At 32.5% G+C, this 27,995-nt stretch overlaps 2 protein-coding genes and 1 long non-coding RNA gene across 5 annotated transcripts; 1 reads left to right on the top strand and 2 right to left on the bottom strand.

Annotated features, from left to right (window-relative positions):
* Positions 1–359: 359 nt before the first annotated feature.
* Positions 360–9,283, bottom strand: LOC18104973 (cytochrome P450 CYP82D47). Of its 3 annotated transcripts, none has more exons than XM_052446904.1 (3): positions 8,461–9,283; positions 2,126–2,345; positions 360–1,116 (listed from the first exon to the last, which is right to left on the bottom strand). In XM_052446904.1, the coding sequence occupies exons 1-3, from the start codon at positions 9,228–9,230 to the stop codon at positions 490–492; spliced, it is 1,617 nt and encodes a 538-aa protein (XP_052302864.1). In that variant the 5' UTR covers positions 9,231–9,283; the 3' UTR covers positions 360–489. The 3 variants fall into 3 exon arrangements, with proteins under 3 accessions (XP_052302864.1, XP_006375031.2, XP_052302863.1); XM_006374969.3 differs by lacking the exon at positions 2,126–2,345 and adding an exon at positions 6,925–7,444 and having other exon boundaries at positions 360–596; positions 8,241–9,282; XM_052446903.1 differs by lacking the exon at positions 2,126–2,345 and having other exon boundaries at positions 8,241–9,283.
* LOC127904260 (uncharacterized) lies at positions 459–24,092 on the top strand. Its single transcript, XR_008057260.1, has 2 exons — positions 459–555; positions 23,831–24,092. It is a non-coding gene; the product is annotated as an uncharacterized LOC127904260 (long non-coding RNA).
* On the bottom strand, positions 23,655–26,282 carry LOC18104972 (cytochrome P450 CYP82D47). Its single transcript, XM_006374968.3, has 2 exons — positions 25,192–26,282; positions 23,655–24,391 (listed from the first exon to the last, which is right to left on the bottom strand). The coding sequence occupies exons 1-2, from the start codon at positions 26,179–26,181 to the stop codon at positions 23,765–23,767; spliced, it is 1,617 nt and encodes a 538-aa protein (XP_006375030.2). The 5' UTR covers positions 26,182–26,282; the 3' UTR covers positions 23,655–23,764.
* Between the last annotated feature and the right edge of the window lie 1,713 nt (positions 26,283–27,995).

The raw sequence follows: 27,995 nt of genomic DNA, 5'->3' as shown, positions 1-27,995 counted from the left end.
AGAGACTTTAATTTTAAACATAAACAAATAGAGGGATGTAGAAAAACATTAACCCATAAAACTTTAAATTACATATATAATAAAGGGTTATTTGAATCAATCCAAATCATATCCATTGAATGGACATGCATGGAGGCTGGTTCCTTCTTTATATATGTTGTTATGTTTTCATCCGTCCAAATACTTGCTTCTTGAATTTATGGAGTACACAATCATTTAATCCGAGATGTAGAATTCAACACATTAATTAATTAAGATCCAAAGTATTTATTCAAATTATACAAAAAAAAAAAAAGAATTGGTTTCTCATGAATTTAAAAAATTATTAAGACCACCTTCTCGATATGGGCTTAGTTAAATAACTTGAACGATTAATGATAGATTTATCTTATTAATTCGAATATTCATGAACAAATACATACAAGAATTACTTGCAATAACATCAATATTTGTGATCTTATTCACAGATGGACAAGTTAAAGGTATGTTTTAATGTCCATATAGACGAGAAGGAAGGCGTGGACTGAGAAGAACTTCGAGGGGCGTTGCTCGGAGGTTGGTTAATCCACTGCTCTCGTGCATATCAACAGGCTCACCTGACGGGGTTGCAAAATCAAACCCATGTAGCAATGTAGCCAGTGCTAGATCCATGACATGAAGGGCAAAAGATACTCCGGGGCACTTTCTTCTGCCACTTCCAAACGGAAAAAACTCGAAGTTTTTTCCTCTAACATCAAAACCTCTGTGAGTTGTTAGAAATCTTTCCGGATCAAACTCGTTAGGATTGGACCACACCCTTTCATCACGATGAATCTTCGGAACATTAATGAGAAGTCTTGTCCCTCTCGGAACATGGTAGCCATCTATGGTGCAATCCTCAATGGCCTCATGTGGTATCAAGAGTGGTGTAGCTGGGTATAAACGCAGCGTTTCCTTGATGACAACTTTAAGGTAGACCAAATTTTGCATATCCGATTCTTCCACTTGTCTTTCCTTACCAACTTGGGTGTCTAATTCAAGCTGTACCTTCTTTAATACATTAGGATTATTGACTAGTAAAGAGAGAGCCCATATCAAAGTCACTGCTGTCGTGTTTGATGCTGCCAGAATAAGGGCCTGCAAGAGTGATATTCCGCAAGCTGTAACCCATTAACTCAAGCAACATCCATAGACTAATAATTATTTACATTTTTTTTTTTAGTTTAACGTAGGTGTCTGGTCCAGCTTGCGCGTACCTCGACTAATCCCACGGGCCCTGAAGTTAACGACCATGTAAGCCTCTAGTGGCCATCATATGAGCAACCACATGGCTTGAACCTGAGACCACAGGGAAAGCAAACCTCTTGGTCCCAAACTCTTATCACTGGGCCACCACCTAGATAATTTTTACATTTTTTTTAAATTCATAATTTCAGCCTCATCTTGAAAAATATGTCTATATCTTTTTCTATTTCATTAAAATAAACTAATAATTATTACTAACTTAAAAGAAGGTAAAATGTCTCTAACTTTAAAGAGGTCAAAGTGTCAATAGTTTTTTATCTAATTTATTTAATGTAAATAATCCTCAAAGAAAATTAAAATTAAAAATTAGATTTTTGTTTTGTTAAGTTATGCAGTCACATGACAAATACTAACCTCAATTTGAATGAAAAGTTAACTTAATATGAATATTTTTTTTTTGTTAGTTTTTTTAATGATTATCTAAGCTGAATAAATTTGACATAATATATTTAACTAATAGTTCAGGAGATGTTAGTGTATTTTACCCCTTATGATATTCAACAAAAAAGATGTATACTCTACTAAAATATTCTCTTATTCATGATTTGTTTTTTTTTTTTTTTTGTTTTGCAATGAACATAAAACTTGTTAAAATGTTGCCTCTTGGCATCGTTGTAGGGATGCAAAAAGTATTGTTTAAATTATGCAACCTTTTTTTTTCTTTTCAATGTTAAAATAAGAATTGCAGAGCCTTCTACATTTATCAATCTATAGTTTATTTATAGTCTAATTAATGTTAATTAATTGAATTAATCCTTAAAAGACTAAGCATAGAGGGTAATAATTAATTGAATTGGGTATGAACTATAGCATGGGTTAATTGGTGTGGACGATTAATTACCAGGGATGTAGCTTTGATGGTGGTATCAGAATCTCCGCCTTGAACTGCTTCTGCATCATTATCGAAAACATCTAGCATCAAATCCATGAAGTCCTCCTTACCCTTAACAATTCCAGCAGCTCTTTTTCGCTTGTGTTCTTGTAGCCAATCCTCAACAACAAGGTCCAGTTCTTTTGCAGTCTTCTTCATAGCCTCCCCATGCCCCCCAAGATCCAAAAACCTTAAAAATGGTAGCGCATCAGACACCGAAAACACCCCTGTCCAATGAAAAAAATCCTTCAATCCCTTTTTCCATCCTTCCACACTCTCCTCATCCTCAACGTTTGAGATATATCCCACAGTTTTTCCAACAATTGTTCTAAGAACGATGTTTAATGTTAGATCTCCAAACCATCTTTTCATTTCCACCAATACCAGACTACTTTTTGATTTTGATGCACTACATCTATTCTCGTCCCATAACTTGTACAACTCTTTCAGAAATGCCCTTACCTCGCTCTCTCGTACATCTTTCAGCTTCTCTAGCCGGTAGTTTGATAGAAGCTCAACCGTGGTTATTTTGCGGACTTGACGCCAATAAGGCCCATATGGGCTAAACCCCATCATTGCACCATCATATGTCAAAAGCTCAGAGGCAAGTGTTCTCGGACGACCGGAAAAGGCTTTATCATGGGTGGTGAAACACTCCTTGGCGGTCTCCCAATTGCTTACTACCAAAGCTCGGTGCACGCCCATCTTGATTGTGAAGATGGGTCCATATTTTTCAGCCATGCTGCCCAGTACTTTATGGGGAGGTTCCGCCCCTCCTAACAGATGGAGGTGGCCAATCACAGGCCATGCTCCACCAGCTTTTGGTGCTGCTTTCTTCTTGCCTGTGCCTGCTAAGAATTTTCTTGAAATCCAGAAGATTGAACAGATAAAAATAAAAATGAAAAACATGGGATTGGAGGTCATGTTATTGGTGAGGAATGGAAGATAAAAAAACTCCATAGCTCGTTCTGGAGATTTGGGATGTAACGCCTTCCTGTAATAATATCAGCTTTTTAAAATGTTGAGGAGCTGTTCGGATGAGTCCAAAGCTTGCTGTTGCTTTCACATGGCCTCTTTTTTATTATCGAGATTTCTCCGCAACCGTAGAAACAAAAAACAAAAATTTCAATCCGGAGTTACGTAACTTAACTAGTAATGTAGTTGTTATATAGACTACTAGTTTGAGTCTTATAAATTTTAGGGGTATTGAAGGCTTATATGGTTGTTAACTTTAAGGCCCGTGAGATTAATCAAGATGCGCGCAAGCTGACCCGAACATCCATTTTATTAAAATAATTTTAAAATATTCTTTTAAACTTCATTATTTACAATATGTATAGTCTATATTTACATAGATTTTTTCTTAATTTTTTTATAAAAAATATTAGAATTTTTTTTTTTTTTAATTTTTCATGGTTAATCCGAGTTGACCTGAGTGATCAATTCTGGACCGCTAGTAAAAGAAAAAAAAAAGAGTTAAAAAAGAGTTAATGTTTAGTTCAACGAGATGTGTATGGACTAATTATGCCTGATTAAAAAAAGAAAAAAAAAACCTTTTTTCCTGTTTGATAGAGGTAAAGTGAAGTGACAACACTAGAAATTTTATTTTCCCACTCTCGGCTAAAAAAGATTGGCCCAAGAAAGAACTTGATATATAGTCAATATTAATTTTTCTAAAGCATCCACTAATGTCGGTTCCCAAACCATTCATTGCCTATAGGCTTTTTGATCGTCAATAAATGGATGATGATTGCCACTCTATTATTGTTTCTAAATGATATAATATATAGTGTGATTGTCATCAGTGATTTGAAGTGATGGGCCAAGTTGGGTCTAGTAAATTTAGGACTAGGTTGGGTTGGGTTTTAAAAATACCAAAAAGAAGTTGATTGCTGAAATTTAAAAAATTAGTTCAAGTCCTTGATCAAAACTCAGTTTATTTATTTTTAAATTGTATTGTTTTAATTTTTTTTAATATCTTGAAATAATATAATTTTAAATTGATTTAAGTTAATTTAGATTACGAAATCATGAATTGAGTTTAATAACTTGAATGATTAATGATTGATTTATCAAATTAATGTGAATATTCATGAACAAGTACATACAAGAATTACTTGCAATAACGTTAATATTCATAGATGGACAATTTACTTGGAGACTTGCAACAATATTGAAACTGGTAGTGATCTCATTCTAAAATAATTTATTCGCTTCTTAAAATGCAATGTTTTTAATTAATGCACTGACTCAGATATATATAGAATACTAAATGATTTGCTCGAGGAAAATATCATCGAGTTGCTAGAGATGAAATCTCTTAATTATATTTTAATTCAAGTTGTTGGTTCGGTAGTAAAGGTATTTCTTGACTTATTATGTTTGGATTTTGGAATAAATATCAATTTATTTCTTAATATATCATATTGATATAAAATTAAAAAAAAATCCAAACATAATAAGACCAGAAATACTATTAATCTTCGATGATATAATTGGTATTAAAATATAATTAAAAAAATATTTTTTAATTTTAAATCAGTTTGATATATTAAGAAATATATTGATATGTATTACAATATCCAAACGTAAATAAAATCAATATATTTTTTAATAATATCAGCTTATTTAAATGTGAAGGAGCAGTTCGGATGAGTCCAAAGCTTGCCGTTGCTTTCACATGGCCTTTTTTATGATTGAGATTCCTCCACATATCATACAAAAAAAAAAAAAACTCTCTTTCAATTTTTCTTATATATCAGAGATTGAGGCTCTGGTTTGTGTTCGGTTTTGGGGAACGACGCTGGCAGGGAGAAGGTGAAACACCCCCCCCCCCCTCCCATGGAATGGGAAACAAAATCCCGAAAAAAACTCAAATTTTTTTTTATTTGTGAAATTTAAGTTTGATTACAAATCAAATTTAAAAATGGATTATCTTTAATTATCTTTTTAAACTAGAGATTAGAAGAGAATAACAAAAACATATTATAATCTCTAGTTTTCCCACAAGTTAGCATATCATACCTTTAATCTAAATCAATTATTGATCTTTTAAATTTTAAATTTTAAATTTTAACCCTTTTAAAATTAAATTAAAAACAAATTGGTTAAAATTAAGTTATAACAATTGTCACTTCCAAAAGCAACAAGATTGCTGATTTAAGTTGTTGACACACCGTTGAAGATTCTTCAACCCCGCCATTAAAACAAAATCCATCATCGAGTTGTATGCATAAACTAAGTCGATTCTTGAGTTGATTTTGATGTAAAATATAAAGGGGGCACGAGGGCTCACTATTCAAATATTGAACTACAAGTAACCCCATCATAAAAGTTAAATGGGGGCGTGGACTTTTTTTTTAGCACTCAAGGTGACTATTTTAGAACTCAAGCCCTCAATTCAATTTGTTCCTCTATCACTCCTTGTGGCTTCATGGTTGAACAAATCACATGGAATTCCTTTAAGTGATTGTGGGGGTCTTCACCTGCAAAGCCTCGAAAAGTAGGTAGTAAATGAATCAAACTAGATTTTAACTCAAAAGCTACATCAATATTTGAAAATTCAATGCATAATGGGTGTTGGTTCAAGTTGGGAGTTGCTTAATGTTCTATGTTCTACCATCTTTTGGAAACTTCTGCTTCTCTTTCGCTTTTAGAATTGCTGGTTGAAAGCGTTAAGGTTGGCAGGTTCTCCTCTCGCATTTTTGCCTTCCTATTTTATCTTGTAGTTCTCTCAACTTTTGGATCAAAAACTAGTTCACCTGTACGAGAAGATCTTGGCATAAATCAGTTTACTATTAATAGAAAATTAGATAAAAACTTTCCCGGCAACAACTCCAAAATTTGGTCGGTCGTCGGAACCATCAAAATATAATTATGACTTAATTATCACAAAAAAATAAATTTATAATATGATCGTGAAAACCAGGTCGAACCCGAGAGAAATTTCGTTTAATCTTCCTACAATATATTGAAATGAGAAAGAATGAGAGATTTGAATGAAAAATTCAAGAAACAATAATTCTGAAAATAATAAATTGATATGTTACCAAATCAGTTCAAGGATCCACACATCCATTCCTATAAATTTGCTGATCATCGAAGTAAAATAAATATTCTTTCACGTCAAGCAAATAAATTTAATATCCCTTAAAGCTGAGGAAAATTGATGAGATTACGAGAACATTAATTAGAAAAATCTCTCTAATCAATTTCTTACCATCAAGCGAATGTAATATTGAAAGCAATTTTCATTGATAATAGTCTTAGGAATAAAATTTATGCATTTATTCTAAGTAAACGTTCAAAAGCTTTTCAATTTAATTTAGTTTATTCTTCTCTAATAAATCAAGATGAGAGTTACAACAATCAAATTAATTCTTCTGCTTCTTACATTAGTCTCTAACAACAATTACGGATTGAAAGAAACTAGAAAACATACATGTCATCTCAAAACAATTCAATAATCTTAAATAACAATCAATAACATAATTCTGAACAAGAAAAAATAAATACTTGAATCTAAAAGAATTAAAATGATAACTTTGCTTCTCACAACTTGTTAATGGAGATGATGTGCATCCCTCTTGAACCGAATTTAAAAGTATAATTCATAGTTGCTGGAAATTTAAGAAAAGCATATAGACGATTTAGAGGTATGTTTTAATGTCCATATAAACGAGAAGGAAGGCGTGGACTGAGAAGAACTTCGAGGGGCGTTGCTCGGAGGTTGGTTAATCCACTGCTCTCATGCATATCAACAGGCTCACCTGACGGGGTTGCAAAATCAAACCCATGTAGCAATGTAGCCAGTGCTAGATCCATGACATGAAGGGCAAAAGATACTCCAGGGCACATTCTTCTACCACTTCCAAACGGAAAAAACTCGAAGTTTTTTCCTCTAACATCAAAACCTCTGTGAGTTGTTAGAAATCTTTCTGGATCAAACTCGTTAGGGTTGGACCACACCCTTTCATCACGATGAATCTTCGAAACATTAACGAGAAGTCTTGTCCCTCTCGGAACATGGTAGCCATCTATGGTGCAATCCTCAATGGCCTCATGTGGTACCAAGAGAGGTCCAGCTGGGTATAAACGCAGCGTTTCCTTGAGAACAGCTTTAAGGTAGACCAAATTTTGCACATCCGATTCTTCCACTTGTCTTTCCTTACCAACGTGGGTGTCTAATTCAAGCTGTGCCTTCTTTAGTACATTAGGATTATTGACTAGTAAAGAGAGAGCCCATATCAAAGTCACTGCTGTCGTGTCTGAGGCTGCCAGAATAAGGGCCTGCAAGAGTGATATTCCGCAAGCTGTAGCCCATTAACTCAAGCAACCATAGACTAATAATTATTTACATTTTTAAAAAAATTCATAATTTCAGCCTCATCCTGAAAAATATGTCTATATCTTTTTCTATTTCATTCAAATAAACTAATAATTATTACTAACTTAAAATAAGGTAAAATGTCTCGAACTTTAAATAGGTCAAAGTGTCAATAGTTTTTATCTAATTTATTTAATGTAGATAATCCTCAAAGAAAATTAAAATTAAAAATTAGATTTTTTTTTATTAAGTTATGCTAGTCACATGACAAATACTATCCTCAATTTGAATGAAAAGTTAACTTAATATGAATATTTCTTTTTTGTTAGTTTTTTAAATGATTATCTAAGCTGAATAAATTTAACATAATATATTTAACTAATAGTTCAGGAGATCTTAGCATATTTTACCCCTTAAAATATTCAACAAAAAAGATGTATATTCTCCTAAAATATTCTCTTATTCATGATTTGTTTTTTTTTTTTTGGCAATGAACATAAAACTTGTTAAAATGTTGCCTCTTGGCATGGTTGAGGAATGCAGAAAGTATTGTTTAAATTATGCAACTTTTTTTTTCTTTTCAATGTTAAAATAAGAATTGCGGAGCCTTCTACATTTATTAATCTATAGTTTATTTATAGTCTAATTAATGTTATAGGTAGTTGAGTTAATCCTTAAAAGACTAAGCATAGAGGATAATAATTATTTGAATTGGGTATGAACTATAGCATGGGTTAATTGGTGTGGAGGATTAATTACCAGGGATGTAGCTTTGATGGTGGTATCAGAATCTCCGCCTTGAACTGCTTCTGCGTCATTATCGAAAACATCTAGCATCACATCCATGAAGTCCTCCTTACCCTTAACAATTCCAGCAGCTCTTTTTCGTTTGTGTTCTTTGAGCCAATCTTCAACAACAAGGTCCAGTTCTTTTGCAGTCTTCTTCATAGCCTCCCCATGCCCCCCAAGATCCAAAAACCTTAAAAATGGTAGCGCATCAGACACCGAAAACACCCCTGTCCAATGAAAAAAATCCTTCAATCCCTTTTTCCATCCTTCCACACTCTCCTCATCCTCAACGTTTGTGATATATCCCACAGTTTTTCCAACAATTGTTCTAAGAACGATGTTTAATGTTAGATCTCCAAACCATCTTTTCATTTCCACCAATGCCAGATTACTTTTTGATTTTGATGCACTACCTCTATTCTCGTCCCATAACTTGTACAACTCTTTCAGAAATGCCCTTACCTCGCTCTCTCGTACATCTTTCAGCTTCTCTAGCCGGTAGTTTGATAGAAGCTCAACCGTGGTTATTTTGCGGACTTGACGCCAATAAGGCCCATATGGGCTAAACCCCACCATTGCACCATCGTAGGTCAAAAGCTCAGAGGCAAGTGTTCTCGGACGACCGGAAAAGGCTTTATCATGGGTGGTGAAACACTCCTTGGCGGTCTCCCAATTGCTTACTACCAAAGCTCGGTGCACGCCCATCTTGATTGTGAAGATGGGTCCATATTTTTCAGCCATGTTGCCCAGTACTTTATGGGGAGGTTCCGCCCCTCCTAACAGATGGAGGTGGCCAATCACAGGCCATGCTCCACCAGCTTTTGGGGCTGCTTTCTTCTTGCCTGTGCCTGCTAAAAATTTTCTTGAAATCCAGAAGATTGAACAGATAAAAATAAAAATTAAAAACATGGGATTGGTGGTCATGTTATTTGTGAGGAATGGAAGATAAAAAACATCCATAGCTCGTTCTGGAGATTTGAGATGTAACGCCTTCCTATAATAATATGAGCTTTTAAATTAAAATGTTGAGGAGCTGTTCGGATGAGTCCAAAGGTTGCTGCTGCTTTCACATGGCATTTTTTTTACGATCGAGATTTTCTCCGCATACTGTGGAAACAAAAATAATAAATTTTTTTCGCACTTGACGTTGTGGTCTAGCGGGGGAAGAGACTTGTTTTCTTTCTCTGCATCTGGGTTCGATCTTCTTTGTGCATGTCTATCAACCCTGTGGTGCCTTATCTGCTCATTGGGCTTGCAGGTTGTTCAGTTGACTCGAGAATTAGTCGTGGTGCACGTAAGCTGCCCGGACACTGCGGGTTATCAAAAATAGTAATAGTAATAATAATAATAATAATAATAATAATAATAATAATAAATTTATATGTATCAATTTTTCTTCTATATCATTTTTATTTTACTTTTACATAAAATGATAAATCAAAACTAAAATAAGTAACATAAAAAATAAATAAGTCTTACAATTCACATATGAGATGAGATATTTAAAATATTTTATTATAAATACAATATCTCATAAATAAAAATTAATCAATAAAATAATATCATGAGGCATCGGCAAAAAACTTGAGTGCCCTTACAATTTCCTATAAATAAAGGGTCTTACCCTAGAAAAAGAGAAAAAAAATTCTTCTAGGAGATAAAAAAAAAAAATTCAAGACAAGTTTTTTAAGCATAAAAGCTCTAAAACATTCTTCATCTACGCTTAAAGTCTATAAAAAAAATAAAGCTCTGTTGGATCAAGCATAAACATCTCATAAGAGTTTTTTTACAACACTTTGAAAATAAATCAAAAGTACTATTTAAAGTATTAAATTACCAAATCTTAGTATACAATACATGTCTAAAATCTTGTTCTTGTAAAACACAAATCTTAACTTGATTGCACATATAAATCAAGTCACTACATATCAAATTCAATAAGAGAATCAGATAATTATTTTATATTTTTGTAAGGATATTTCAAATGGAGATTACATCTAGTTATATATTTTAATAAAATTAATTAAAAAAATATCTTATATTTTAATAAAATTAATTAAAAAAATATCTTGAACTACGTTGTGACTTGATGCTTTATAAAAAATTATCTTGAACTACGTTATATATTATAAATACAATCACACACCCCTTGAAACTATCTTGAACAATTTGTTTATTCGGATGGTGAAAAAAAAGTAACCTACACAATCATACCATAAAAGTATAGGTAACATCATTCAAGTCCCACTACAAGATTTAACAGTTTTATCGACGGAATTTTTCGTCGGTGTAAGACACATATTCCATCGGTAATTATATTACCGACGAAATCACAGACGAAAATGATCCGTCGGTGAATCGTCCGTCAGTAATGTTTTTTCCATCGGTAAATCCGTTGGTATATTATTACCGACGGATTTACTGACAGAACAGACGCGTTTGTAATAATATTTTTTATTACCAACGGAATTACCGAGGGATATACCGACGGAAATTCTGTAATTCCCTCGGTAATTATATAAAAAAATTTTAAAAAAATTTAATTTATAAAATTATAAAATAATTAAATTAACATAAATCAACACTCTATAATATATACTCAAAATTCTTGGAAAAAAGAATAAGAAAATCAACTCAAACAAATTTGCAACAAATAAATAAAACGAAAAAATAAATTCAACTAAAAAAATTCATATGAAAAAAATGAAGTTGCAATTGCTAAAAATTTAAAAATCCCTATAAATAAATCAACTAAAAATTGATCTCATATGAAAAAAAAAATTCTCACAATAACATTTATACAATTATTAAGAACAAAAAAATTAAAAATAAAATAAAAAACAAATATACTGAAAAAAATCATGAAAAAAGAAGAAAAAAGAAAAATCTTACCTTAATGTAGTTGCAAGTGAAGCTAAGGAGAGAGAAAAAAATCATAAAGCATATTAATTAAAAAAAACTAAGAAGATAAAAGAAGAAAGAAGAAGAAAACATACCCCGAGCATGGAGGGAAAGAGAAAGAGATGAGGAGAGAAAAGAAGAGAAAGAAATAGATATTGATGTTTTTTACATATAGTGAAGAAGAAGAAGTAGAAGTAGTAGAAGAAGAATAATAAGAAACGAGTTTATCTCTTATGAAATAAGGGGATCCAGACTTTTTATTGGGGTGCGTTAGCGACGGATTTACCAACGGATAATTGAATATTAATATTTTTTAATTTTTCCGTCGGTAATTCCATCGGTAATATTTAATTTAAATTTTCAATTTTTTAAAAAGTTTTCAGAAACCGCCAACAATTACCAACGATTTTTCAATCCGTCGGTGATTCCGTCTGTAATATTTAAATGAAAATTTTAAATTAATTGAATTTTTTCAGAAAACCGCCAAATAACACTTACGACTTTTCAATCCGTTAGTGATTTTGTCCGTAAAGAACAACAATTAACAGTGCAATTGGAAAGTGAACAGTTTTGGAGCTCTATGGAAAATACCGACGGAAAATTCTGTCGGTGATTCTCTTTGTAATTGACATGATGAACAGTGTTCACAATTTTACCAACGAATTTACCGACGGATTTTACTAACGGAATAAAATTCGTCGGTAATTCCGTTGGTAAATCATTAATTTTTTTTCCACTGTAATTCCCTCGGTATATACCGACGGAATATTTCCGTCGGTAAAATCCATCGGAAATTTACCGACGGAAATATTTCCTCGGTATTTCCGTTTATATTTATCGATTTTCTGGTAGTGTCCAATGATATTTAGAAGAAGAAGAAGAAAATTAAACAATAAGTCTAATTAACTAAAGTCGTCATCTTGTATTCTCCAAACTAAACATTAAATCCAAAACTAGTTTGATTGGTTATTGAAAAAAAATACAGAGTTGCGTATCTGCTAGGACTGGCTGCCTGGTGATCATTTCTGGACCGCTAGTAAAAGGAAAAAGAAAGAGTAAAAAAAAAAAGTTATTGTTTAGTTCAACAACATGTGTATGGACTTATGCGTGATTAAAAAATAAAAAAAACCCTTTCCCTGTTTGATAGAGGCAAAGTCAATTTACAACACTAGAATTTTATTTTCCCACTCTCGGCTAAAAAAGATCTCGCATTAAAGAAAGAAAGAAAGAAAAGAAGGGAAGTGCATGGATTTTTTTTGACAGGGATTTTCCTATTTTAAGGTAATGAAGTATGGTTTGTTTTTGCATTTTAAAAGTATTTTTAAACAGTTTTGGAGCTCTCTGGAAAATACCGACGGAAAATTCTGTCGGTGATTCTCTTTGTAATTGACATGATGAAAAATGTTCACAGTTTTACCAACGAATTTACCGACGGATTTTACTAACAGAATAAATTCCGTCGGTAATTCCGTTAGTAAATCATTAATTTTTTTTCCACTGTAATTCCCTCGGTATATACCGACGGAATATTTCCGTCGGTAAAATCCATCGGAAATTTACCGACGGAAATATTCCCTCGGTATTTCCATTTATATTTATCGATTTTCTGGTAGTGTCCAATGATATTTAGAAGAAGAAGAAGAAAATTAAACAATAAGTCTAATTAACTAAAGTCGTCATCTTGTATTCTCCAAACTAAACATTAAATCCAAAACTAGTTTGATTGGTTATTGAAAAAAAATACAGAGTTGCGTATCTGCTAGGACTGGCTGCCTGGTGATCATTTCTGGACCGCTAGTAAAAGGAAAAAGAAAGAGTAAAAAAAAAAGTTATTGTTTAGTTCAACAACATGTGTATGGACTTATGCGTGATTAAAAAATAAAAAAAACCCTTTCCTTGTTTGATAGAGGCAAAGTCAATTTACAACACTAGAATTTTATTTTCCCACTCTCGGCTAAAAAAGATCTCGCATTAAAGAAAAAAAAGAAAGAAAAGAAAGGAAGTGCATGGATTTTTTTTGACAGGGATTTTTCTATTTTAAGGTAATGAAGTATGGTTTGTTTTTGCATTTTAAAAATATTTTTAAAAAAAATTGAGATTTTTTTTATTTTTTTTCTTGTTTTAAATTAATATGTTTTTGGTATTTTTAGATCATTTTAATATGTTAATATCAAAAATAATTTTTTAAAAATAAAAAAAATATTATTTTAATACATTACTAAATAAAAAACATTTCAAAAAACAATTACAATCACAATCCAAAACAAGAAATAACCACAGTTGACCAGCACTCAATTATTATCTTTTCCCCCTCACTCTCAATGTGCTACGGAAGGGAAAAGGAGTTAACAAATTGAGGCACGCAAACCAAGGCAAGAGAAAAAAAAATCAAAATCTTTTATTGATCAAAACAAGATTCCAACTACTTAAGGTGAAAAAAAAAATCCTATGACTAGTCAAAGTTGTTTGTTATTATTAATGCACAAAAGAAAATTTTAGAACTTCCACTTTGATTTAAATTGAGTATCAAACTTTGATTCTATCATTTAATTTAATAAATTTTAATTAAAATACGTTGAATTAATTTATGGAAACCACCATCCCCTGCATTGCCCTAGTAGATAGGGTTTTAATTCGCTTCTAGGCATGAAAGAGAAATAGAAGGATGTTAAAACGGGTAGAGAGCATTGATAAGACAGGCTAGATTATTTCACTTCCAATTCTTTCAAGGGAAGGCAAACACAAAGTATTTGAGAAGGCCCCTCCCCTGGAATTTTGATAAGCAGGTTCTGATTTTAAAGAAGCCTTGGCAGATTGCTTTGTTCAAGAAACTTCTCGGGGTCGTCAGGGCTTCTGATGTGCTTTAAACAGTTATAGACAGTCTATAATCTTTAACTTCCAGCAAAGAAAGTTTGGATCCACTCCAACAGTAGTGAAAAATCAGTCTCGGTTGAGAAAGAAAGCCTACGCTTTCAGCTAGAGGATATATCAGTATAACAAGGGAAATGTGCTGCCAAAAGCCAGAAAGATTATCACTGGAAAATCCTCGCTTAGCTCAAAGCATCACTACAACTTAATCATTACTATAACCATGTGAACACGTACACTTACAGTTGCAAGTCCAAGATTTCTATTATTACACCAAATAATAGCCCCATAAATAGCTAATTTGAAAAAATACAATTCTACTCAGTTAATCCTTACCGATATTGAAAGAACAGCCTCTTCACTCTGTGTCAAAGGTGCAAGAAGCGCCTAAACATTTCGTTGCACATGTCACTTTCCTGTGGATTACTACAATAAAATTATTTAGTTGTCCATGAGTGGAGGAAAAAAAAGGTCTCTATAATGAGGGTGCTTTCGTCTTTTTTCCTGCCCGTTGGTGATCAAAAGATTGTTCAGGGGTATTTAGGTCTTTTTCATTTTTTTCACAATAAAAATACTTTTTTACCTTAGAGTCAACAAAACTTGGAGCTATTGGACAAGAAATTTTCTGACTTTTCATAAAAATTTAAATAAAAAAAATACTTTTTTATCTCTAGGGTCAAAAAAATGTTGGGCTGTTGGACCAGGGCTTTTATGGTTTTTTCCATTATTTATGTACAATTACAGTATGATTTTGGCCTTAGAAAAGAAAAAAAATCAAGTTTACATTTAAGAGTATTTTTATACTTTCAAATGGATTTTTTGGGTAATTACCAAGGTCAGGGGGACATTTTGATATTTTCACATTGACTTTTAATTTCTTAATAAAAAAATCTATTAGCGCGTGTTAAGTGAGGGGGTGGCGTCCACGCTATTATGACAACACGTGTGACACCACTTAGTGACCAAACCTGATATTCCGCCATCTCTTCGGATGCGCCACCGTGTCCTCTTCCACATAGTGGGGTGCGTGACTACGTATGATTGTTAGATTGTCGTCGACGACCATTTTTTTCCTTCTTTTCTCTCTCCTTCCAGGTAAAGTGTATGATTGTCTCTTTTTTTTTTTTTTTTAGTTTCAGTCCTCATTCTTTTATTTTCTTATTTGATTTTTATTCCTTTTATAAAAGTTTAAATTTTTTCAATTTAGTCCTTCAATTACAATTTCTCATATATTTTGTTTTTCATTTGAGTCCTTATTTTTTTTTTCCTTGGTCCTTTCGTTAAATTTTTTTTGGCATTGAATTTCATCCTCCAATCAATTTTTTTGTTGTTTTATTTTTTTTCCAGTTTGACTCTCATTATTTTAATTTGTTTTTTTTTGTTAAAACTATTTTTTCAATTCAATTTAACGCTCTAGTTGAAAATTTTTGTTTGCCCTTTGATTATTTTTTTATTTTCACCCTTATTTTTTAGATCCTTTTGTGTGATTGTTATTTTTTTTTTTGCTTCATCTTTCGACATTTGATTTGTTAGGGATTTGACTTCCTGCGATCTTATCATTTTGCATTATTTTTTAAAAAAATATTAGTTTTGTGATTTTCTTCTATTTTTTCTATGGGTTTATCTTAGTCCCATGACCTAGATCACGAGTTTTGCATGGCTTTCTAGAATACAAGTTTTTTTAAAAAAGATTATTTTGTTTGTGTTTGATTTTTCAAGATAATATTATACTTTATCTATATTTTTTTTGTTTTATACAAATGAATTTTACTTTTTAAAATAAAAGATATTCTTTTTAAAAATATTTCTTATGTGTTCGACCTTTGCTTAATCTTTTTTTTAGGGTGTGGGTTAATTTATTCAATCAGTTTCATTTGTATTTATCTTTTAGGTCATGGGTTTTTTCGGTGTAGATTTATCTTGTATTGATTTAAATAAATAAATTCAGTGAACATCTTAATTAATGGTTTTTTTTGTTTATTTACATGGATGATATTTATATTAATTAGACACTTGTATAAGCTTTTTGATTTATAATTTCAATTTTTTATGTAAAAAACATATCAAAGCAGCCTACATGTCCAATATTTTCTTGAAAAAAAATTATAACCCGCGGTGGAGTATGGTTCCATAGCTGGTATATAAATAAACTTCATAAGCGGACCACAATTTACACACTATCTCTCCATTATCTAGATTTTCTGAAGTTTATATTCATTAAGTGTTGGTGACTGCCACCACAAATCCGTTGATTTATATTTTCAAAGTGACACTAATATTACAAAATCAAAACCCATGAAGCAACGAAGCAAGTGCTAGTTGCCTAACTTAAAGAGCAAAAGATTCTCCAGGGCACATTCTTCTCCCGCTTCTAGCTGCGTTTTGTGGCTCATTAGCTCTAGCTATAACGAAGATGGATTTTCTGCAAGTGCTGAGGATTTTTCATTTAGGGCGTGTTTGATTGCAGGAAAGTGATTTCCTTGTTTTTCCATGTTTGGCAACAATATAGAAAAATAGTCAAAGGAAACTGAATTCCAGTCAAACTGAAAAAAGTAACGTTACTAAGAAAAGTGTTTTCCTTATGTTAAAGAAAGGAAAACACTTTCCTTCCGTTCATTTTCTCATACACAGCTCTGAGAACTTTTTCTTTAAAATCACACAGTCTCTTTTTCTTCAAAATCAATTGGAAACTGAGCAGGAACAAGAGTATTTTTCTGAACCAATTAATTTCAGGTATTTTTTTTCCTCTTTATTTCCTTTATGTTTTTATCTTCTTCTACATAGATCTGTAAAAATGATGGCATAAATCTTTGATATTCTTGATAAATATGCTACTGCTACTGTCATATTTTTTTCATAACATTTCCATAACTCTTCATCTTAATCTCGTCACATTCAACTAATCAAGCAATAAAAAAAAACACATTTTTTCTGCTACTGTTTTCTTCTTCATGAATCACAATCGGCAGCTCAGTAACCAAACAGAGAGACAAAACCGGGGGGGGGGGGAGAGATAACTGTGAACAGAGAGAGGGAAAACGGTGGGGGGGGGCGATTATCTGTGAACAGTGAGGTAAAACAAGGGGGGCGATTTCTGTTAACATGGAGAGGCAACGCGGTAGGGGGGGATCGATTTATGTGAACAGAGAGAGGCCAAAACAGGGGGGGGCGATCGATTTCTGTGAGAGAGACCAAAACAGGGGGGCGATCGATTTCTGTGAGGGGGGGCGATCGATTTCTGTGAGATCAAAACAGGGGGGGGCGATCGATTTCTGTGAGGGGGCCGATCAATCTGTTAGCAAAGAGAGACAAAACGGGGGGGGGAGATTTCTGTGAACTTTTACAGTGAACCCTTGCTCTCTTTTACAGTGATTTCTGTGAACTTTACAAACAAAATGGGAACAGGGGAATTGGGGGAACTAGAACCGAGAGGAGAGGGGAATGGGAACAGTGAAATTGTTGAATGCTAATGGGGAATTATACAAACCGGTTATAATGAAATTATATGGAAAATGGGGAATGAATAACAGGGGAAATGGGGAATGGGAGGGGAATGGGACAGTGCAATTGGGGATGTTAATGAGGAATTATACAAACCGGTTATAACAGGGGAAATGGGGAATGAATATAACAGGAAAAATAGGAAATTATAGAAACCGATAGGTTGTGGGGAATGGGTGGGGAATGGGAGAATGAGATGGGAACAACGAAATTATAACAGAACCCTAATAAATATAAATTTGTCCTTTATTTTGTTTTGATTAATTTATGATTAGTGTTTGATTATATTTGTTATATATGGATAAATTTGTGTGACTATGCCGGTAATTATATGAATTTCATTGCGCAATGTCTATTGATTGTTGTGAACTTATGAAATGTTTACTTGTTTAATTCGGTCTAGCATGTTTATGTTTGTAATTTGAACTAATATGTATGTATATGACATCGAAACTTAATATTTATGCATGATTATGTTTGATGTTAGAAATTTATATTTATATCTTGATGTTTATTTGATATATATTAAAGGGATATTAAAGAGATAATTGTCTTTACCCGTACAAAAAAAATATTTATCCAAAAAACCCATAAAAATATTTTTGTATGTATTTATCTTTTAAAAAATTCTTCATACCAAAAAAAAAACCCAAATGTATAACTCTTACCATAAACTAATTTGGCTTTCTTCATATGAAAAAAAAACTTATTTTAAGCTTTTAAAATTGAAAAAAATATATTAATAGGTTTTACGTAAAAAATATTTCACAAGCTTATTTCTCTATAATATGATATGACATATATAGTTATATTTTATAAAATATGCTATGTATGAATATAGGATATAATAAAAAAAATTCATCATTATATTTTTTAGATTTCATTTTTTTTTATTGTAAGTGATTAAATATTTTATATTAAATATTTTATATATATTAGATAAACTTGAAAAAAAAATTAATTCATTAATAAATTATTTTCTGTTCATTTTCCATAACATAACCAAACACTGTAAAGTGTTTTCCAGTTCATTTTCCATAACACTACCAAACATCGGAAAATACTTTCTCGGAATTCACTTTCCCGGAATTCACTTTCCCCGAAATTCACTTTTCAAAAGGAAACAACTTTTCTGCAAACAAACAGAGCCTTAATTTAGTTCTAAACGATATGTAATTTTTAACCATGTAAATCTATTACAATTCTAAATAAATTATTACCGTTATCTACTTGACTTAGTGCATCAATACTTGAATTAATTCCTAAAAAATTTCTAATCAACAGTACTTGGTATTTTTTATTCTTCTAATACAGTGAAAACAATGTGGCTATATGTTATAGCAGAGCAGAGATTGTTACCAGGCATGTAACCTTGTTGATGGTATTGGAATCCCCACCTTGAATCAACTCTGCATCAGCATTGTCGCACCCTCGCGGTGGAGCGCGGCGTCGCGGCGAACCCTCGATTGATTTCGGGGTCCTTTGTTTTCTTTGTGAATAAGGGAGTCGCCACCTAGTATTATGGTCACTAGGAACCCTAACTGGTCTTTCAGAGATTCTAAGGCAAGGGACTGGTTGCGTAAAGGGAAGGTATTAGCACCCCTAGTACGCCCTACCTAAGGTAAGCTACTTGGTGTTTGGTTTGTCTTATAATTTCTATGGTGTTGGTGTTTCCTAATTCCATCAGTTTTTCTAAGTTTGATTCTAACTAAATTTATTAAGATAGAAATCCAAGGAGATTCCATGTGCTTTACAAGCTCATTTTTCCCTTGGTATTTCAAGAGTTTGTGACTCGTAAATCGCAAGGAGGAGGGACAAAAATTTAGAAATCTAGGGTGCTTTAAAAAACCTATTTTTTTTGTCTTAGTGTTTTATACTCTCACGGCTCGTAAACCATGGAGTAAAAAATTGAAATGTCCTCGATTATAATCAAGGCTTCTTTCAAGGATGTGTGTGGATTTATTACTCCCAATAATATTTTGGATATTCGTCCTTTAAGGATTTCTTTATCCAAACATTAGCGGTGAATAATAGATGAATTCCCCCCAAAATAAGATTTTTATATTTTTTTGAAATATTGGCCAATACCCTTTGGAGTTTTACAAACATGTTGTAAAATCCAGAAATGCAAAAAAAATAATTTTTTTTGTGTGTTTAAGAAATCCATGCGAAAACACATTTTCGAAACTTCCAATATTTTTTGTATATAAAAAAAGTTCAAAACATGTTAGGGTATTGGCCGTATGCAACACGCAAAAACATTGTTTTATATTTTTTTTTTGTCAAAACGCAAGCATCACAAAAAAGAAAAAAAAAAACAGCCATACACATCCATTCCAAAATTTGCAAAAGGCCCAAAACACTGATATATATAAAAAATAAATTTCCCAAAGCCAAACTTTACTCACACAAGATTCAGTCCGTCCATTTAAACCCAAATCCTATAACTAAAAAAAAATAACAAGTCTGTATGCACAAGAAGACCACAATTCTGAAAACCAAAACCTATAACAGTAACCATGACTCAACACCCATCCTTTTTCCGATCTTTAATACTGCCACACTCGTTAGTCTCATGCAAAAGGAAACGACTTGAGCAACACCTTTATACTGAAGCAAATACAGAACTACAAACACAAACCAACGGCCAGCTAGCTCTTTTTTCAGAAAAAACAATCAAAATGAAAACATGAACCGAAAGTCTGCTAAAAGACCGCCTTGACTCTAAAGGGACTTCCCTCGTGTTTCACTTTCTAGATAGAGCTTTATTTAGGAGCCAAACTCAAACTATGCAACATCCTAAGGCAAAGAGACACTCGGACAAAGAAAGGGAAAGATAATGAAAGCCTTTAAAGCTCACGGTTCCTCACGGCAAGAGAATAAGAAAAGAAACGTAACTTTAACATGAACAAAAAAATCTAAACTCCAAGCCATGCATGAACCGTGGGCAAGCAATGTCCTTTTGTCCAACCAGAAACAAATATCCAGAGCAAAAGGAAGGAACAGGTTTGGAACAGAAAAAAAACAACAGATGTCAAGTTTGAATATAGCAAGGAAGAAAAAAAAATTGGAAAACTAACCTGCAGATCTTACTTGTCTGAATGCAGAAGATGAAGTTCAGATAGATGGAAAAGCCTTTGCCTTTCGGCCTCGTTTTTCTGTGTCTCTCAACTCAGCCTTATGCGGGTTCTCTCGGTTTTTTCTTCACTCTTTCTTTGCGTCTCTCTCTGCTTTCTCTTCCCTGTGTTTTCGGCCTCTTCTCTCTGTTTTTTTACTTTCTCTCCTCACTCTGTTTTCTTTTCAAAGTCAGGGGGTGGCTCACTTCGTTTTTAAAAGATGAGAGGGGGCTGCGGCTCCTCTAGAGAGGGTTTAGATTTAGGTCTTTTTTTTTGTGTCTTTCCTCTCTTTTCTGAAAAATTACATCCTCCATGAATCTTTTTCTCCTTCCTTTTTTCTGCCCCCTTTTATGCTCTTTTTTTTTTGCGTTTTTCCCCTTCCCTTTAGGTCAGCAGCCGAGGCTTCTATATAGCCTATACACGGCTTTACTTAGGAAACAAATATTACATTAACTCTAGGGTGTATTCTCGGGTGAGCAGAAATAGGAAACCAGAATGTTTGATTCTGATTTTGTGATCAGCAGTGATTTCTTTCCTAGTTAGAGGATGGTGTGGCTCTTTTCTTTCCTTCCATAGGGCCAGCTGCTCCCTTTGAAATGAGGCAACAAAAACATGGTCTTCATCTCCAAAAATCAGGTGTGACGAGAAAGGAAAACAGCAGAGAAAAAAAAAATCAGATGGAGGGTGCAGCTGCAAAGTCCTATTTTCCTTATTCGGTGTGGTAAAAATCCTGTCATTTATGATGATCCAGCCCCCCTCTCCAGCTTTCAATGTCCTTCTTCAATTCAATCCCTCAATTTAGCACATTTCGATTCAGTCCTTGGTCCAAAAAAAAATCCTTCGAATCATTCCCGCGAACTTGGGCAAAAATCCTTCTCGTGGCCAGGAATCCCTGCCTTCATGTTAGATATTCAAATGGGAATATCTTGAGCTTCTGATGTCGAAATTAAGTGATTCAAAAGCCCAAATTCATCTACGCGTCTAGGACTACAACTTTGATGAAGGAGTCGAAGTGAGATAAAATCTTTTTACAGAACAGAAACTGGCAGTAATCTAGTTGGTCAAAAAGGTGCTTGATCTGACAATGCTGAACATCCAAATCTGACTGAGAATCTGCCCTAAGAACGATGATCCCTAGGACCTAATAAAGGTGTATGTCAATTTTTCAACATGTAATGAGTGACAGAATATACCTAGGATGGTCAGATATCGTACGAAACTAAGTCAGAATCAGAGCCTAAGTTGGAACAAAAAATTGCGACAGCAGCAAAACCATTTTTTAGTGCAAATTCTGAGGGATTTATTCAACCTTAAAGACCAGATAAAAAAGGAATGAATTTAGCATTATGAAGACTCCTGATCAACATAAGAAAACCTGATGATTTTGGTAGTAAAGGGGAAGGATAAAAAGAGCAGAAAACAGCTCAAACAAGGTTTCGAAAAAAACAAAATTTCTTTCTGTGCTTTTTGTCAATCTTCCAGCAAACATTGGGTCCAAAAATGAGTAACAACAAGCATCAAGAATGTTCAGCATCACGTCCATGAAATCCTCTCCTCCCAGCATTGCAATGTGGGGAGTTCTTTTTAGTTGTTAAAAAATGATATAAATTATATTTTAAAATTTTGAGAATAATATAAATTATATCTTGAAATCTTACCTAACAGCTTAAGTTTTTGGACTGAATTAGTTTTTTAACATGGTATCAGAGTCTTGATAACCAAGTAATCACCAGTTCGAATCTCACAATCTCTATTAATTTGATAAAAATTAAGCACAAGGTAATGTGAGATTGTGCAAGTTTCAAGCTTAAAGGAGTTTCACTTGAGGGAGTGTGTTAGAGAATAATATAAATTATATCTTGGAACCTCACCTAACAGCTTAAGATTTTGGATTGAATTGGTTCTTTGTTAGGTTGAATTGATTTTTTAACATGGTATCAGAGCCTTAATGACTAAACGGTCACGAGTTCGAATCTCATCATCCTTATTAATTTGATAAAAAAAAATAAGTACCAAATAATATGGGTTACAACGGGTAGGTATATACCAATAATATGAGCAGCTCTGATACCTATCAAATTATAAATTATATTTTAAGACCTCACCTAATAGATAATATTTATTTACTTTTTAAATCTAAAATATTTTTTAAATAATTTTTTTTAAAGAAGTCAAATATGTTATATGTGATTCTAAGTTACATATGTTATCCGTGATTTTATAAACTTTGTTATTTTTCTAATTAAATTTTAAATGTGTTATTTATTTGATATATATTTTATTTTTAATGCGTTTATAAAAACTTTAAATTCAAGTCATATATAAAAAAGCGATGAAAATGATAATTGAGTATTTCAATAATAACTATAAAATAAAAAGCGATTAAAATATAATTGAGTATTTCAATAATAACTATAAAATGAAAAATGATTAAAATGATTTTTGAGTTTTTCAATAATAACAATAAAAAAGTGATGAAAACGATTTTTGAGTGATCAATGAAGGCTAATCATGCTGTTTGTATTTATACATCATAAGCGGCCCAAGAACTTGATATATAGTCAATATTAATTTTTCTAAAGCATCCACTAATGTCGTTCCCAAATCATTCATTGCCTATAGGCTTTTTGATCGTCAATAAATGGATGATGATTGCCACTCTATTATTGTTTCTAAATGATATAATATATAGTGTGATTGTCATCAGTCACTTTAAACTTGATTTGATATGATGGGTCAAGTTGTGTGTAGTAAATCTAATATTTGTATTGGAATAGGTTTTAAAAATGTTAATAATAGTTGATCTAATCAAACTTAAAAGATTAATTTATATTTTTATTAATATGTTTAAAACTCAGTTTATTTATTTTATTTATTTTTAAATAATATCGTTTTAATTATTTTTTAATATTTTAAAATAATATAATTTTAAATTGACTTAAGTTAATTCAGATCACAAGATCACGAGCCGGGCTCAGTTTAATAACTATAACTCGAATGATTAATGATAGATTTTATCTTATTAATGTGAATATTCATGAACAAGTACATACAAGAATTACTTGGAATAACATCAATATTCACATATGGACAATTTAAAGGTATGTTTTAATGTCCATATAGACGAGAAGAAAGGCGTGGACTGAGAAGAACTTCAAGGGGCGTTGCTCGGAGGTTGGTTAATCCACTGCTCTCGTGCATATCAACTGGTTCACCTGACGGGGTTGCAAAATCAAACCCATGTAGCAATGTAGCCAGTGCTAGATCCATGACATGAAGGGCAAAAGATACTCCAGGGCACATTCTTCTGCCACTTCCAAACGGAGAAAACTCGAAGTTTTTCCCTCTAACATCAAAACCTCTGTGAGTTGTTAGAAATCTTTCCGGATCAAACTCGTTAGGATTGGACCACACCCTTTCATCACGATGAATCTTCGAAACATTAACGAGAAGTCTTGTCCCTCTCGGAACATGGTAGCCATCTATGGTGCAATCCTCAATGGCCTCATGCGGTAACGAGAGTGGTGCAGCTGGGTATAAACGGAGCGTTTCCTTGAGTACAGCTTTAAGGTAGACCAAATTTTGCACATCCGATTCTTCCACTTGTCTTTCCTTACCAACGTGGGTGTCTAATTCAAGCTGTGCCTTCTTTAGTACATTAGGATTATTGACTAGTAAAGAGAGAGCCCATATCAAAGTCACTGCTGTTGTGTCTGAGGCTGCCAGAATAAGGGCCTGCAAGAGTGATATTCCGCAAGCTGTAGCCCATTAACTCAAGCAATGTCCATAGACTAATAATTATTTACATTTTAAAAAAAAATTCATAATTTCAGCCTCATCTTGAAAAATATGTCTATATCTTTTTCTATTTCATTCAAATAAACTAATAATTATTACTAACTTAAAATAAGGTAAAATGTCTCGAACTTTAAATAGGTCAAAGTGTCAATAGTTTTTATCTAATTTATTTAATGTAGATAATCCTCAAAGAAAATTAAAATTAAAAATTAGATGTTTTTTGTTAAATTATGCTAGTCACATGACAAATACTAACCTCAATTTCAATGAAAAGTTAATTTAATATGAATATTTCTTTTTTGTTAGTTTTTTAAATGATTATCTAAGCTGAATAAATTTAACATAATATATTTAACTAATAGCTCAGGAGATCTTAGCATATTTTACCCCTTAAAATATTCAACAAAAAAGATGTATATTCTCCTAAAATATTCTCTTATTCATGATTTCTTTTTTTTTTGGCAATGAACATAAAACTTGTTAAAATGTTGCCTCTAATTGGCATGGTTGAGGAATGCAGAAAGTATTGTTTAAATTATGCAACTTTTTTTTCTTTTCAATGTTAAAATAAGAATTGCGGAGCCTTCTACATTTATTAATCTATAGTTTATTTATAGTCTAATTAATGTTATAGGTAGTTGCCTTAATCCTTTAAATACTAAGTACATAGAGGATAATAATTAATTGAACTGGGTATGAATTATAGCATGGGTTAATTGGTGTGGAGGATTAATTACCAGGGATGTAGCTTTGATGGTGGTATCAGAATCTCCGCCTTGAACTGCTTCTGCATCATTATCGAAAACATCTAGCATCACATCCATGAAGTCCTCCTTACCCTTAACAATTCCAGCAGCTCTTTTTCGCTTGTGTTCTTTGAGCCAATCTTCAACAACAAGGTCCAGTTCTTTTGCAGTCTTCTTCATAGCCTCCCCATGCCCCCCAAGATCCAAAAACCTTAAAAATGGTAGCGCATCAGACACCGAAAACACCCTTGTCCAATGAAAAAAATCCTTCAATCCCTTTTTCCATCCTTCCACACTCTCCTCATCCTCAACGTTTGTGATATATCCCACAGTTTTTCCAACAATTGTTCTAAGAACGATGTTTAATGTTAGATCTCCAAACCATTTTTTCATTTCCACCAATACCAGATTACTTTTTGATTTTGATGCACTACCTCTATTCTCGTCCCATAACTTGTACAACTCTTTCAGAAATGCCCTTACCTCGCTCTCTCGTACATCTTTCAGCTTCTCTAGCCGGTAGTTTGATAGAAGCTCAACCGTGGTTATTTTGCGGACTTGACGCCAATAAGGCCCATATGGGCTAAACCCCAGCATAGCACCATCGTAGGTCAAAAGCTCAGAGGCAAGTGTTCTCGGACGACCAGAAAAGGCTTTATCATGGGTGGTGAAACACTCCTTGGCGGTCTCCCAATTGCTTACTACCAAAGCTCGGTGCACGCCCATCTTGATTGTGAAGATGGGTCCATATTTTTCAGCCATGCTGCCCAGTACTTTATGGGGAGGTTCCGCCCCTCCTAACAGATGGAGGTGGCCAATCACAGGCCATGCTCCACCAGCTTTTGGTGCTGCTTTCTTCTTGCCTGTGCCTGCTAAAAATTTTCTTGAAATCCAGAAGATTGAACAGATAAAAATAAAAATGAAAAACATGGGATTGGAGGTCATGTTATTGGTGAGGAATGGAAGATTAAAAAACTCCATAGCTCGTTCTGGAGATTTGGGATGTAACGCCTTCCTATAATAATATCAGCTTTTTACAATGTTGAGGAGCTGTTCGGATGAGTCCAAAGCTTGCTGTTGCTTTCACATGGCCTTTTTTTTTTACGATCGAGATTTTCTCCGCAAACCGTAGAAACAAAAATAAATAAATTTATATGTATCAATTTTTCTTGTATATCATTTTTATTTTACTTTTACATAAAATGATAAATCAAAACTAAAATAAATAACATAAAAAATAAATAAGTCTTACAATTCACATATGAGTTGAGATATTTAAAATATTTTATTAAAAATACAATATCTCATAAATAAAAATAATCAATAAAATAATATCATGAGGCATTGGCAAAAAATTTTAGTGCTCTTACAATTTCCTATAAATAAAGGGTCTTATCCTAGAAAAAGAAAAGAAAAATTCTTGGAGATAATTTTTTTTTTCAAGACAAGTTTTTTAAGCATAAAAGCTCTAAAATCTTCATCTACGCTTAAAGTTTATAAAAAATGAAGCTATGTTGGATCAAATATAAATATCTCATAAGAGTTTTTTAACAACACTTTGAAAATAAATCAAAAGTATTTTTTAAAGTATCAAATTATAAAATCTCAGTATACAATACATGCCTAAAATCATGTTATTGTAAAACACAGATCTTGGCTTGATTGCATATATAAATCAAGTCACTATATATTAAATTCGATACAAGAATCAGATATATTTTATTCTTTTTAATAAAATTAATTAAAAAAAATATTTTGAATACGATGTGGACTTGCTGCATGTTTTATAAAAAAAAAATACATATACAAGTTAGAAATTATTATAAATATAATCACACACCCCTTGAAACTATCTCAAATAATTAATTTGTTTAATTGTATGGTGAAAAAAAAGTAACCTAATAACACAATCATATCTTAAAAGTATAGGTAACATCATTCAAGTCCAATGATGTTTAGAAGAAGAAGAAGAAGAAGAAGAAGAAAGTTAAACATTAAGTCTAATTAACTAAAGTCGTCATCTTGTATTCTCCAAACTAAACATTAAATCCAAAACTAGTTTGATTGGTTATTGAAAAAAAAATACAGAGTTGCGTATCTGCCAGGACTGGCTGCCTGGTGATCAATTCTGGACCGCTAGTAAAAGGAAAAAGAAAGAGTTAAAAAAGAGTTAATGTTTAGTTCAACGAGATGTGTATGGACTTATGCCTGATTAAAAAAAGAAAAAAAAAACCTTTTTTCCTGTTTGATAGAGGTAAAGTCAATTGACAACACTAGAAATTTTATTTTCCCACTCTCGGCTAAAAAAGATTGGCCCAGGAAAGAACTTGATATATAGTCAATATTAATTTTTCTAAAGCATCCACTAATGTCGGTTCCCAAATCATTCATTGCCTATAGGCTTTTTGATCGTCAATAAATGGATGATGATTGCCACTCTATTATTGTTTCTAAATGATATAATATATAGTGTGATTGTCATCAGTGATTTGATGTGATGGGCCAAGTTGGGTCTAGTAAATTTAGGACTAGGTTGGGTTGGGTTTTAAAAATACCAAAAAGAAGTTAATTGCTGAAATTTAAAAAATTAGTTCATGTCCTTGGTCAAAAATCAGTTTATTTATTTTTAAATAGTATCATTTTAATTATTTTTTAATATGTTGAAATAATATAATTTTAAATTGATTTAAGTTAATTTAGATTACCATATCATGAATTGAGTTTAATAACTTGAATGATTAATAATTGATTTATCAAATTAATGTGAATATTCATGAATAAGTACATACAAGAAT

The sequence above is a fragment of the Populus trichocarpa genome, chromosome 14 (genome assembly GCF_000002775.5).
Source record: "Populus trichocarpa isolate Nisqually-1 chromosome 14, P.trichocarpa_v4.1, whole genome shotgun sequence".
NCBI classification, from domain to species: domain Eukaryota; kingdom Viridiplantae; phylum Streptophyta; class Magnoliopsida; order Malpighiales; family Salicaceae; genus Populus; species Populus trichocarpa.
The sequence above is the reverse complement of the archived record's forward strand: the minus strand, read 5'-3'. Positions and strand labels throughout refer to the sequence as shown.